General features: G+C 56.3%; 7 protein-coding genes across 7 annotated transcripts; 5 read left to right on the forward strand and 2 right to left on the reverse strand.

The window, feature by feature from the left end:
* Window positions 1–407: 407 nt before the first annotated feature.
* BDY17DRAFT_344756 (uncharacterized protein) lies at window positions 408–1,482 on the forward strand (the record flags this gene model as incomplete). Its single annotated transcript, XM_033738065.1, has 4 exons — window positions 408–477; window positions 529–718; window positions 777–873; window positions 928–1,482. Coding segments are annotated over 4 exons (610 nt in total), but the record flags the coding sequence as incomplete, so codon positions are not given.
* BDY17DRAFT_278378 (uncharacterized protein) lies at window positions 1,483–3,728 on the reverse strand. The gene is made up of 2 exons (XM_033732011.1): window positions 2,060–3,728; window positions 1,483–2,000 (listed from the first exon to the last, which is right to left on the reverse strand). Exons 1-2 carry the CDS (start codon window positions 3,672–3,674, stop codon window positions 1,585–1,587), a joined length of 2,031 nt encoding a protein of 676 aa, XP_033590484.1. The 5' UTR covers window positions 3,675–3,728; the 3' UTR covers window positions 1,483–1,584.
* A 462-nt stretch (window positions 3,729–4,190) lies between these two features.
* On the forward strand, window positions 4,191–5,689 carry BDY17DRAFT_322806 (uncharacterized protein; the record flags this gene model as incomplete). Its single annotated transcript, XM_033736883.1, has 2 exons — window positions 4,191–4,228; window positions 4,282–5,689. The coding sequence occupies 2 exons, from the start codon at window positions 4,191–4,193 to the stop codon at window positions 5,687–5,689; spliced, it is 1,446 nt and encodes a 481-aa protein (XP_033590485.1).
* A 2,035-nt stretch (window positions 5,690–7,724) lies between these two features.
* On the forward strand, window positions 7,725–8,529 carry BDY17DRAFT_117663 (uncharacterized protein). Its single transcript, XM_033729275.1, has 2 exons — window positions 7,725–8,353; window positions 8,428–8,529. The coding sequence occupies exon 1, from the start codon at window positions 7,878–7,880 to the stop codon at window positions 8,328–8,330; it is 453 nt and encodes a 150-aa protein (XP_033590486.1). The 5' UTR covers window positions 7,725–7,877; the 3' UTR covers window positions 8,331–8,353; window positions 8,428–8,529.
* BDY17DRAFT_344759 (uncharacterized protein) lies at window positions 7,892–9,392 on the forward strand (the record flags this gene model as incomplete). Its single annotated transcript, XM_033738066.1, has 3 exons — window positions 7,892–8,353; window positions 8,428–8,825; window positions 8,885–9,392. The coding sequence occupies exons 1-3, from the start codon at window positions 8,327–8,329 to the stop codon at window positions 9,390–9,392; spliced, it is 933 nt and encodes a 310-aa protein (XP_033590487.1). The 5' UTR covers window positions 7,892–8,326.
* An 870-nt stretch (window positions 9,393–10,262) lies between these two features.
* On the reverse strand, window positions 10,263–11,704 carry BDY17DRAFT_309275 (uncharacterized protein; the record flags this gene model as incomplete). The annotated part of the gene is made up of 2 exons (XM_033735312.1): window positions 10,263–11,443; window positions 11,494–11,704. The coding sequence occupies 2 exons, from the start codon at window positions 11,702–11,704 to the stop codon at window positions 10,263–10,265; spliced, it is 1,392 nt and encodes a 463-aa protein (XP_033590488.1).
* Window positions 11,705–12,136: 432 nt separating this feature from the next.
* On the forward strand, window positions 12,137–13,192 carry BDY17DRAFT_294640 (uncharacterized protein). Its single transcript, XM_033733170.1, has one exon. It carries the CDS (start codon window positions 12,332–12,334, stop codon window positions 13,061–13,063), a length of 732 nt encoding a protein of 243 aa, XP_033590489.1. The 5' UTR covers window positions 12,137–12,331; the 3' UTR covers window positions 13,064–13,192.
* The last annotated feature ends 18 nt before the right edge of the window (window positions 13,193–13,210 follow it).

The raw sequence follows: 13,210 nt of genomic DNA on the forward strand, positions 1-13,210 counted from the left end.
GAAGACAGCCTCGCAGGCGTAGTATATATACCCCCCGTTTCCCTTGCATCCCCTGCTTTTTTCTTCAGTTTCACTCGTGCTCTCACTCCGAACCAATGACTCGCTGCTGATCACCGAAACCATTCTCAACCTCCTCCAAAACCTCCTTGGTGCTCTCACTCCGGACCAAAGACCCGCTGCTGATCACCGTCACAAACAAACCGCTTTGCTTTTACAAAACCGCATTTGCTTTACAAAACCGTTTTTGCTTTATACGCTTTGCTTTACAAACCTGCATTTGCTTTTACACAATTTGCTTTTCAAACCCTCGCGCTCAAAAGCCCTTTCTCAAGGCCTTGCTTCAAAGCAAGAAAAAACGTGAGTCGTCTCATCCCCAGCTTTGTCGGCGGCAATCTAACGGAGAGCAGACCAAAGACCAGAGCAGCGAACACGGGCTGCTCGCCCCATCTCCACGGTTCCTGCGCCAGGCAGAACCAGGTGAGTCGTTCACTGACTTCCTTCGTCGGCGAGAAGACTAACGGAGAGCAGACCAGAGACCAGAACAGCGAACACGGGCTGTTCAACCCCATCTCGAGTCCTGCAACAAGATCAGAAGACCGTGAGTTGCCGCCTCCCTGCCAGCCTCGTCGGCGACAATCTAACGGAGAGCGTCCAGTCCAAGCCATCATCAAAAATGGCTCAAAAAGTGGCATCCCACAAAGTCAAGAAGATGCGCAAGGTGCGTTCTCGTCTTCCCCCCAAGCTCCCTCGTTCGGAAATGTCTAACGGAGATCCAGCCATCGCATCCCAAACCCTTCGACATGACTCGGCTGTTGCAACAAGTCACCGAGCTGTCCGAAAAGACACCTCTCGCCCGGCAGAGCCCCCAAGCCGGTACGCTCCCGCCTGCCCACCCCCTTTTCCCCTCTCCCATCTAACGCCGAGAAGGAGCCAACCAACCCAAAAAGGAGGCGAACACCCACCCTCCTCCCCGTCAAACCCCCGATCGCAGCACAAAAGCCAAGCAACGCTCGATCCCCTTCAACGAAGAGCACGATCTCGACCCGTGGATGCTCTTCCCCAACCTGTGCGAGCCGACGTCGGCGCTCAGGCACGATTCGGAGACGTACGTGCGGCAGGCACGCGAGGCGGCCGCGGCGCGAGAACAGAGATACTGCGCGCGCAGAGGCAGTCCGCTTAAGTATGCGGAGTTGGTGGATTTGGTGCAGATGAATTATGGGATTGGCAAGTACGCTTTTCCCGCGACGACGACGATGATGACGACGACGCCGACACGAAGTGTTGGTGAGCCGATGGAGTTGGACTGGTGATTCACAAAGAATCACGAGTCTGGAATGATGAACGATGAACGCTGAACGATGAACGACGAAACATGGACTGGTGGAGGAAACAAAGTCACCTCATTGAAAGTCATCACTGATGACGGCAACTCACGGACTGGCGGTGGACTCAAAGTCACAAAAAGGGCACAGGTTTCTTTTTTGGCCTTTTCGGCGTCTGTGCGAATCAAAACACATTTCCTTCCCAACGTCTATGTCTTTCTCCTCTGTGCCACATCCAATCTCCCGTCCTGCTTCTACCCCTCTACAACCGCGCCTCTCTCGGCTCACTCTCCACCTCCCTGAACCGCCTAAAATACTCCAACGCCTCAGGGTTCTGCACCGTCGCGCTAGCCTTGACATCCTTCCCACTAATCATCTGCTTCACCGGCGTCTCGACCTTCTTCCCATTAATCGTCGTCGGGATATCGGGCACGGCAATCACGAACTTGGGCACGTGCCGACTGCTCAGCCCGGATTTGATGGCTTGCTTGACTTTGTTGCGCAGCTCGGGGGTGAGCGTTTGGTTGGCGGCCATGACGAGGAAGAGGAAGACTTGCTCGTCGCTGTCGTGTGGTCTGCGGCGGCCGACGCACAGGCTGTTGGAGATGGTGGAGTTGAAGGGGGAGGCTTCGACTATGGCGTAGATTTCGCCGGAGCCGAAGCGGATGCCGGAGGGGTCTGTGAAGGGTGGGGTTAGCTGGTGCGAAGGTTGGGAGGATGGGAGGTGTGGTACGTACTGAGCACGCCGTCGCTGCGTCCGTGCATGATCAGGCCGCCGGTTTTGGGGTTGCGACTTAGCCAGTCGTGCTGCGCCCAAACGTCGATCTTGTCGAAGCGCTCGAAGTAGCTCTCAAGGTACTTTTTGTTTCCCTTGTCGCCCCAGAAGAAACACGGCATGCTGGGAAAGGCTTTCCGCACAATCATCTCGCCTGCTTGCCCGGCTTCCATGATACTCTCTCCCGTCTCGGGATCGGCAATGTCCACGTCCATTCCTAGTCCTAGAATTTGCATTTCGCCCGCGTGAATGGGCGAGGTGGGATCAGCAGCTACTAGAGAAGTCATGGTGTCGGTGCCGCCGGCTGTGTTGCACAAGTGGACGTGGGTGGGCATGTTGTTGTAGAACCATTTGTACTGCTCAGCGGAGAGGGTGGCTCCGGTGGTGTAGACGATTCGTAAGCTGTTGAGATCGAATTCCTTCTTCGGGCAGCACTTTGACATTTCGACTTCGAGAAGATAGCGGGGTGAGGAGCCGAAGTAGGTAACGCGGTACTTTTCGATCATGCGCAAGAGTTGTTTCGTGTCGGGATACATGGGCGAGCCGTTGTAGACGATGGTTTTGGCGCCGCACGCGAAGTAGCCGCACATGACGTTGAACACGACCCACGAGGTGGAGGAGTACTGCAGGATAACGTCTTTGGGGGTGGTGCTATTGTGCACGACGGCAATCTTCTTGAGCTGGATCATGATGCCGTGATGGTGGACAATGCATTTTGGCGCGCCAGTCGTGCCGGATGAATAAACGATGAGGAGAGGATAGTTGAATGGTACCCTCTCGAACGTGAGGGGGTCCTTTGGATGCGCTTTTGCAAGGAACTCGTCGATAGACGGGAAGTTGGAGTCCCTGGAGGAGATGGGGCAGATGTACACCTGCGGCCGAGGGTCCAATCGCTTATATATCTGTTCGACTTTGGATGCGGTGGAGACGGTCTTGCCTTTGTATATCGTGTCGGCATCGGCGAAGATGACTTTGGGAGTGACCTGTTGTAACCGTGACACACACCCTTCGAGGCCTAGATCCGGGCTGATGGAAGTGAAAATGGCGCCGATACTGGCTACTGCATGGTAGATGACCACCACCCAGATACTGGTGGCCACAAGCGCCGCTACGCGATCGCCCTTTTTGACGCCACATTGTCGAAGAGCAGAAGCCGTGAGACGCACTTTCTCCCGAACCTCGTGCCACGTGAGGAGCTCACCGTCCGTCTTACTCAAGTCGGTGTCTTCTCGTATGCCGACCAAGGCTATGGCATTGGGGTCCGGGTTTGCGAAAAGAGCATTCTCGGCATAGTTGATCTTCAATCCCGGGAAGAAGGTTGGGTTGGATGACATGGGCACGGATTCATCGTAGGCCTTGGTCATATCCTTGGGTAATTCGGGTTTCAACTGAAGCCACTGATACAAGTCCAACCAGAAGTCTTGCTGATTCTGGACACTCCATTTCTGCAGTTCTTTGGCCGTCTGGAGATTGGCATTGAATCGCTGATTGATATGGCGGCGGTAATCGTCGAGAGGAGTCTTGCCGGCTTTTTGCGGTGTCCATACCTTTGGGGGGATTTTGTGCGTGATCTCCATTTTGCGACAAACGTCAATGATATCCAACTGTCATTCACATGCGGGAGTTCTGTCATCCAACATTGAGCATTGGCCGAGGCAGAGCGATGTAAGGCGGAGTCGGCACACACAGCCGAGATTAGGTAAGCGCGTGCCTCGTGCAAGACACGCGACATCGGCGCGGCGTCGAGGCGGCGCGACGTGCTGACTGTTCATTGGTCATCGTTAGCCGCCCTCCACTCCATTCGCATGCGCTTCGCTGACTGAGCAGCGTGTTGTACCGCGCGCGAATAGCTAAAGGGCCTGCTGGAGCCGCCGAACCATGGAGATCTGGAGGGATAAGAAGAAGAGGGCCTCCGGCGCGAGACCTCTTTCCCGCTCCTCAACCCGACCTTTGCGCTGGAGTGCGTCGTGCACATCACCCATCACCTGAGCCTTGGACATTCTTGCCCACAGTACTCGCCAACTGCAGCTGTCCGTAAGGCAGCTAGGCTTCTCCGCCAGCGTGGAGCAACTCGCTGGGTCAAGGAGTTCAAGATGCCAGCCGGGCCAGGAGAGAGTCTTCTCGCAACTCTGTAAGGTGCTACCAACCACGAGCCAGGCTGTCAGCCGCTGACCCCAAGTCTAGCTTCGCGGACGTGCACTACTATTTCAACGACCCTAGTCAGAAACCACAGCACCACCGCTTCGACCGCGGTAGCTACGTCTACCTCTTCCACAATCCCACCGAGAACCGGGTCAAGCTTGAAGTTGCCAATCATGCTGGAACACCCGATCAAGATGCCTTCTCGGGCTACCTCGACCCCGTCCACATCACCTGTTCCCACAAGCAGCCCAACCTATGTACCATGACAATAGATGGAGCATCGCTACAAGGCCACGATCAATGGCATCTCCCCAGCTACGACGAGAAGCATGAGCACAAGTATCTCTACAAAATCCATGCGTTGGATCTATATCTGTGGACGGAGAAGGACGGAGCCACATTGTTGAACCACCTTAAATCCACCCTACCAGCTGAAAAGCTGAGTATTAACGATGCACCACTCCCCGATCAACAGCACGCCGAACACGTGGACTCAATGAGCACAGTGGTGCAGAATCTGGAGAGGACGGCCATCAGCCCGCAGTTCACTCCCGAGAGGCATGAAAGTGCGGCCTCCATCCATACTAACCCGGGCTCTCCGCCAGCCGCGTCACCTCAGCCCGCGGCACCCCTGGCCTACAATCCAGCTGCCCCAGCCGCGCCGGAACCAATAGCGCATCGGGAGAAGACGCCGCCACCATTGGAGGTTGGCGAAGGCACCGGTCTGGCAAGATACGATCCCACTCCTCAACCACAATACGCCAATACTCCAAACACTTTCGGAGCTTCCACCGCACAGTACACCCCGCAGTTCTTCTCCGGCCCGCCACAACAGGAGCACAGTGCATCACCTCCCAGCTTCCCCGGGCCACCACAGCCCCACCCCAGCTCGGGATCCCTTCCTCCCCCTCCCCCTCCCGCAAGCAGCGGCTCAACCCCACAACCATACATCCCATCATTCGCCCCACCGCCAACGCAAGCAAACCCCGCCTCACAACCTCGCTCGCCACCACCCAGCCAGCAAACATTCGGTGCACCCGTGCAGCGCACCGCCACTTATCCTGCTTCCCCCTTTGGCCCTCACGCCCAACAGCAACAGCAACCGCCCACGCCCTCCTCCCCACCAGGCTACTCCCCCGGCACCTACGGCGGCGCCGCACAACAAGACCCCACAAGCTACAGCAACTACTCCTACTCCAATGGTGGCGGCGGCGGTGCTTACCAGCAGCACCACTACAATCCCGGCGGGGCGTACACAGGCGATATGCACAGCCAGATTTACCGGCCTACGTCTTCCGAGGCGGCGGGGCATGGGCACGGGAATGGATATGGCAGGCCGGGCGGGCTGCAGAAGCAGCATAGTGAGACGCGGCAGCGGGTAGAGGAGGGCGTGACGCGGGTGGAGGCCAAGGTGGGGAAATATCTTAAGAAGTTGGATAGGTTGTGGTGATTGATTTGTTGAAGAGAGAGAGAAGCATGGGAAGGGCGAAAGATGGAAGTTGACCGATGGGCTCTCGAACAGGCGACACGGAAGCAAAACCCATAACAACCCAACCATTGTTCCATTCGAATCCGTGACCTTTCCCCTTTTCAACAAAAAACACCTAGAACACCTCCACTCGAACCCTTGCCCTTCACCAAACCCAACACCAAAGCAACAAAAACGAAACACCCATTTGGATGAAGCCAAACCTCAGCCGCACAAATTCATCCCGTAAAGGACTTTGACGGGGCCTGGTTTTGATCTTTTTTCGAAGGACGAGGAGTCCTAGAGTCAACGAGCAACACTTTCAATCTAGGGGGGGTGACGGGGGGGTGACGGGGGGAGACCCTTTCACCTCACTTTTTGGTCACGGAGGGAAGTGAAAGGGCCCCAACCACTTCTGCGGCCTTTGGTTGTCGCGCTCGCAAGTGGTTGGTATGAAGTGCTGGGACGCTTGGGGGAGTATTTATGTGTCGTGGAAGGTGTAGGCGAGGTTTAGCCGGTCGGGGGAAAGGGGTGATTTCACGTGGTTATCACGTGAACGCAGCTGCTCGGTAGGTAGGGTTTGAATTGATGGCGATCTACTAGCTTGTGTTGTGTTGGGGCTTTTGTTGGATGTTCCACACGCCACGCGGCGTGAACGGATTCGTTGTTCTTGTGGGTATGTGTCAGCTTTCTCCTCCCGCGTGATGGAGGTGACGCGTGGAGCTGAGGGTGGGATGTAAGGCACGCGTGAAGGTCCCGCGCTCAATGTAACGCTATCATCGTGTCCATATCGATTGACGCGATCTAGCTGTTACCTCCCTGCTCCTTTCGGTAGTTCTTTGCGCCGTGTCTGAACTCTGGTTGCCAGCGTTGCCAGCATTGCCTATCTTCTCCAAAGAAGTATGTGTCTGGTGCCTGACTAGTGCCATGGAATGTGGTCATACATTGCCTAAGTGGCTACGGTCCCTGAGTAGCATCCTGTGTCTACTGGTATCCACCACATGTAATGGTCCTGGTCACACTGCGTGTGTTGGGGTGACTAGTACCCAAGGTTGGGTTCACTGACTGTATGCACTGCGTCCCATACGATGGAGTATAAGAGGAGGGAGAAGAATGATGAAGCGGTAGAGAAGTACAGAACCTTTCTTCGGTATTCTATTTGAACAATCTTGTAGGGGAGTTTTCACAGGCGAGGTTCTTGTGAAGGAAAAAGCAGATCAACGCGTACTTCACCATGGTACTTCAAATACCACGTGCTCGTTCTTGTCCATGGAGACTCTCAGCTGAATCATCATCACCACCAGGCGAAGAAGCAAGTCCGCTTTGATCTCCCCGCACCGACCTCGAGGCCAGAGGGCACGAAAGCGAGAGTGCGGACATCGAACTCCTCTCGAGGAGCAGGGGGAACACCTCAGATCCGTACACCAGGAGAGCTGCTCGTTGCCGCGGGCGTCATGGCGCTTGCAGGTGCTCTGGAGGAGAAAGGAGGGATGAAAAAGAAGAGTAGCTCGAGGAGTTGGCCGAATGCCGATAAAACGAAGAGTTCATCACCGTATCGGGCTAATATTGGAGGGCGAGAATATGGCAAAGCGCCACCACCTCCACCGAGTAGCAAGAACAGACGGGATGAGCAGAGTGATGGCTTGTTTGAATGGGTCAAGGTGCGGAAGAGGAGGACGAGCTATTGGATGTAGACACATGCGTGGCGCAAGTGGAAAGAAGGAGGAGTGATGCCGGAGATTTGCACGAGTCGGTACTTCGCCGAGGTCCTTGTCGAAGCTTGTCTCGTCTTGACTCGTCTTGTCTCGACTCGGACTGGCATTTGATATAGGTCACATCGACAGCACGCATGCAGAGATGAAGTTGATCGGAAATAAGGCAAGCAACAAGGTTTCGCCGGGCGGGCGCCACAAACGTCGGAGCAAGGCGCGCTAGCCAACGGATCAACCAGCTGTCGCGAGGAGTAATTCGCGTCGGCCAACCAATGACATCCCGTCCATGACCTTTCCCTCCTCAACTTCACTTCCCCCCGCGCCCTGGCGTGTTTGGTCCCTTGTGCCCATCCCGGAGACTCGATGCGCTGCTCGTGCTGGATACGGCAAGTGTCGTGCGGCCATCACACCTCGAGGCTAATGAAAGGGAGAGAGGGAGAGGCGGCGCGAGAAGGGGCATGAATGAGGCTGCCCAATGGGTTGCACAAGACCCATCCAGACCTGTCGGGTGCATGCTCTGTCCACCGTCGCACCCGCGGCTTGCCCGTCTCCCTGCTCGCATTTCTTTCTCGTCTGCTGCAGGGCGACTAAATTACCCAATGCTGGTGACGGCCCGCGCGATCCGCAGACGGGCATGGTGGTTTGTTTTCTCTCCTGCCTACCTATCCTTGTCACTTCTCTCAATCTCCTCCTTCGCGTCTTCTTCTCTTCTTCGACGTTTAGGCTTGCGTCAAAGCCGTTGCGCTCTTTCTTTGCTTGGCTTTGATCTAGTCTCACCACTTCCTTCATCCCTGGCTACTCTTCTATCGCCGCTGAAGACGACATTCTCGGACGTGCAATCGCGGGCATTGATTCCATTCCCTCGTTGCTGCGAGGACCGTTTGCCGTGCTCGATGAAGGTGCAGCTATGAACTCCCCGGTGAGCGCACAGGAGGTGAGTGCACAGCAAGCCGGATCAGAAACGGTCAATCCTTCTCATGCAACAGCCATTAACTCTACTCCTGTCAGCCGGAGCACGACAATCAACACAACCACGAGCAGACCCCCGAACCAGACCAACCCGCGGAACCCCGTCGCCTCTCCGCCCCATACCAATACCACAATGCCCCCGAAGTCGCCCCAGCCTACGGGCTGGAGTACGACGACACCATCTACCCGGTCTCAGACAAAATGACCATTGTCCGAGAATTCCCCTTCCGCCACCATCTACTCGGCCACCGCTCGACGGCCGTCTCCTACGACAGCGACAACCGGCCGCCGCGCATCATCTGTGGAATGAAGGTGTCTACTTTCCTCGTTGTTGCTTTCATCATCTTGTTGGTTGTTGTCGGCGCTGCTGTCGGCGGTGTAGTGGGTGGTAGGAATTTGGGGCAGAGTGCTCCGTCAGGAAGCAGGACGTACGCGAGGTATGGCCAATGTCTCTTCCATCAGTCCTCATCGCAAACTAACAATATAACCATCACAGCCCCTCCCTCCTCCCTTCCACAAAAACCACAACAACCCCCCCAGCAACCCCAACCTACACCCCCCACCTACCAACCTACACCCCCCTCCCCGCCTGCCCATCAGCAAACAACACCCTCTACACCGCCCCGCTCTCCACCCTCAACACCACCACCACCACCACAACCTCCCAAACCCCACACATAGCAAACCAAACTTTCACCCTCCACTGCTCCCTCACCCCCCCGCAACCCTCCAAAAAACTCACAGGCGCATACGTCTACACCCTCGCCGACTGCATCGATCTCTGCGCCGCGTACAATTTCGCCGCTCTCGATGCCGTCGGCAGTACGAGCACGCCGTCGTCGTCGTCGTCGTCGTCATCGAACGAAACGTGCACTTTGGCTTTCTATCAGCCTGCGGCGGCGAGGCCGGTGAATTGCTGGATTGCCGCTTCGCAGGCGCTGATTGGGAGTTTGCAAGCCGGTGAGGAGGGGTTGGAGGTGGGGATTTTGGTGGTGGGGGTTTGAGCGAGTTTGATTTTTGGGGGGCGGTGGGATGGGGTTGGGGGGCGGGTTGGATCTGTTGCCGCTCCCTGCTACGAGCACGTTGGCCAGGACGAAAGGGAGATCTAGAGAGAAGGGACTACATGTAGCCGAACGCGATTGGACAAGGACGTCTTGTTACTGATTGAAACACGCGGCAAAAGAAGAAAAGCAAGACATAAAATTTCCCATTTCAAGGCGCGGAGTCAGCGGTGCTCATCACCCACTCGTACACCATCCAAAACTTCTTTCACTCTTCACTAGTAAACGCAGCAACAAATAACAAAAGCCAGCGCAGGAAAGATGATTTCCTTAGCGATGGAGGAGAGCAAAAGTCATGCATTGCATGCAGATGTCTTCACGAGCCCCTTCACTCCACGGACGTCTCCTTTGTCTTCACTCCGGAATTCCCATCTAGCGAACGATCGACACTCTTCCGGCAAGGTGCGTTGTGCACATCTGCACAGCTTCACAAACGAGTGGTGATAGTGCAGATATCCTCGCCAAGCGTTCCGGGCCAGATCGGTTGCGTTGAAGGCGAGAGTGAAAGGCGCATCTCGGATCTGCAAGTCTCAAACGAGAAACAGCGCGCTTCCATCGCCTTGCTGAACATGATCAAGTAGTGATTTCTGTTGAGACACCGTCAGGCTTTCAGTTGCAGGCGGTGCGAAGAAGCGAAAGTCGACGCGTTCTTCCGTTCATGAGGAGCATCCATGCGTTTCGTCTCTCAGCATGTCTCGCAGGCATTCTGAACGGCCAGATTTGTATGTACGTCGTGCAAAGTCACATTTGCACACTTCGACTGCAGCTTTGAACCAACACCGCAGGAAACGCGGCGTGGCCAGAGAGGCGGTCTTAACTCGGCACCCATAATTTGCGGCCTCCGCGGCCAGTGTATCCGTTACTGCGCGGTCGCGCAAAGCTGTTCGGATCGATCTGACCACCGGGCGCAGGAGAATCGTTGCTTTGGAATGCAGCGCCGCCACCACCACCACCACGTCGAGCGGCACCACCGCCGTAGCCACCGCGAGCGCGAGGTCCGGCGCGGAAGTTGCCACGTGCATGACCGCGAGGCGCGAATGAAGCGTTGGTGTTGTCGGCACGATATACTTGCGGTGCGACAGGGCCTATTGGGGCGCGGCGATCGAATGCGTCGGGATCGAGGACGTTGGACTGCGATGCGCCGCGGCCGCGTTGGCTGTTTTGCTTCGACAGCATTGCAGCCGGAGCTTTTGGTGGTGCTGGGGCGAAGACGACTTCTTCTTCTTCTTCGTCGTCGTCGTTGTCCACAGACTGTACTTGATTGAGCGACGGGGTGACTGCTGGCGCAGCGGGTGGTTGATTCTCGCGATTCACGAGCGACTGCCGATTGCGAAAGTCACGGTCCTCCCTACTGATCGCCTCTCGCATGTGCTCCAGCCTCTTGGTCTTAATATCGAAGCCGCGGGCGAAGTTGACCTTGCTTTCATCGTTGCAGAGGAAGATGAAGGACTCGAGTGCTGCGATTGGATCCTGTTCTTGGTGGATGCGCCACAGGATGTAGTTGAGGAGTTGCTGCAGGCGGGTCGGAACGCCGGTGCTCGAAGTTGGTCTTTCGTCAGGCTCGGCATCGCTTGCCTTCACAGGAGATGATGTGCCCTTCACTGGACTTGTTGGTGGAGACATGGCGCTCAAGCTCGACCGTTGACTGCGCATGGAGGATGGAGAGAGGGGGTGGGAGGCGTCCGATGCGGCAGAGCTGAGAGGAGTCTGGCGAGCGGGTTGGTCGTCCAGGCTAAGCTTGCTCAGCGTAAGGTTGGGCGAGTCGTGAATAGACGATGAAGCGGCGTCGTCCAGCGCATCGTACTCGGAGAAGAGGGTGCGAGGGACAGCAAACTTCTCGACATCTGCCCAGTTCTCGTAGGTCTCATCGGCGCCCTGAAGAGTGACGATGTTTGGGAACTTGCTCGTGGCATCATCCAGCCACTGCAGAGTCTCGCGAACATCGTCCCCGTGTCGCGTGGTCGCACTTCTTTGCCGGCTCAGCTGCTCCAGCGCTGGCAGATGTTAGCGCGTGACTGGGCGGTATCCAACAGCGACAGCATACCATGCAGCGGCACGAAGAGGCGGATCTGTCCGTTCTTAACCCATTGCCGGATACCGTTGCGTGTGCTCCTCTTGACTCCAGCCACTAGCGCGCTATCATCGACAATGCAATTGAAGATCTTCCTGCCTTGCTGCTGCTGCTGCTGCACGGGGGTTTGCATCGGGGCCTGGACGGCGTGCAGCGAATGTGGGCGCGAGCGAGGTGCGCGCATGTTGATGGGGGAGCGAGGCGTCTGCGGGGAGGAAGATAGTGAGAGCGAGCGGGAGGTAGCAATAGGGGAATGCGAGCGAACCGACCGTAGTGGGGGGATCCAGTAAAGTGAATGCTGGCTTGGTGGGATCCATATTTCTTTCCCTTCAAAGCGTGCACATCACATTTCTTTCTGCGGAATCGAGGGGGAATTCACGGTCCGGCAAGTGTGCCAGCCGGAACGCACAAGCGCAACATGCTCCTGCTGGTTTTGTTGACGGTGCTGAGGAGAAGGGATGGACGGACGAGGCGCATGACGGCAGGGGAGAGTCAATGCATAAGGAGGAGTGTGGCAAGTGTCGGGGGAGGGAGGGAGGGAGGGAGGAAGAGAAGGAAGTGCAGTGCGGGTGTGTGGCTGTCGCTCGCTCGCTCCTACCTCCGATGATGCTGTGGGGTGGAAATCTTAATCGCGCACAGACCTCGCACGGCTGTCTGTATATATACCACTACATTTCCATTCACATTCCCTCCTTCACCACTTGAATACAAGGGAGCCATTGCGTGTGGTTTTGACGGAGGGGATCCCTGCTTCTCAAACACCAGCATGGATCGGTGAGGCGGAACAAGTAGGGGAAAGCAAGAACCCACCATGCCTACCATCCTCGTCTCGGGAGCGGCCAATGGACTCGGCGCAGCTTTTGTCGATGCATACAGACAACAAGAAGGCACCGAGATCATCGCCATCGACAGAGCTGCCATTCCCTCCTCGTACGAAAATTTCCGCAGCTTCCAAGTGGACGTCGCAGACGAGCACTCCATCGACACTTTTGCCCGACAGATTCAGGACGAAGCGATCGATCTGGTCATCCACAGCGCAGGTATCCGTGGACTCGTGCCCTCAGTAGAAGCAGAGAAGCCGAACGATGTGGCCGCTTGCGAGACCATCTCGGTCATGGACATGGCCACATTGACCCGCACCTTTCAAATCAACGCTGCTGGCACGTTCTTCCTCCTCCGTGCTCTCCTCCCGAATCTACGAAGGCCCACGGTTCCCCAGCCGAAGGTCGTCGTCATGTCTAGCCGAATGGGCAGCATAGGCAATAACGAATTACCAAACAAAGACGCTGGGAGCGCCTTTGCGTACCGTGCTTCAAAGGCAGCGCTCAACACCATTGTGCGTTCCTTTGCCGTCGATGTGCCTGAAGTGGCATTCATTCTGTGCCATCCTGGACGCGTGGAGACGAAGCTGGTGAAGGGTGTAGAAGCTGGCGCCATTTCGGTGGAGGAAAGTGTAGCAAGTGTGATGCCACTCATCTCCACCTGGGATCGGATCGATAGCGGCAAGTTCTACGATCGGTTTGGACAAGTCATTCAATGGTGAGATTGCTCGACAGAGAGAGATGTACACAAGCGTACCTACAGAGACATCGGACGAAGCCTTGCCCAAGTGAGCAAGGGCAGCTTTGCCGAGCGCCTTACATAATCTGCACTGCACTTCAAGACTTCGAGCTCCATCACTCGCGCTGAT

Source organism: Neohortaea acidophila (genome assembly GCF_010093505.1).
Source record: "Neohortaea acidophila strain CBS 113389 unplaced genomic scaffold BDY17scaffold_4, whole genome shotgun sequence".
Taxonomy (NCBI): Eukaryota; Fungi; Ascomycota; class Dothideomycetes; order Mycosphaerellales; family Teratosphaeriaceae; genus Neohortaea; species Neohortaea acidophila.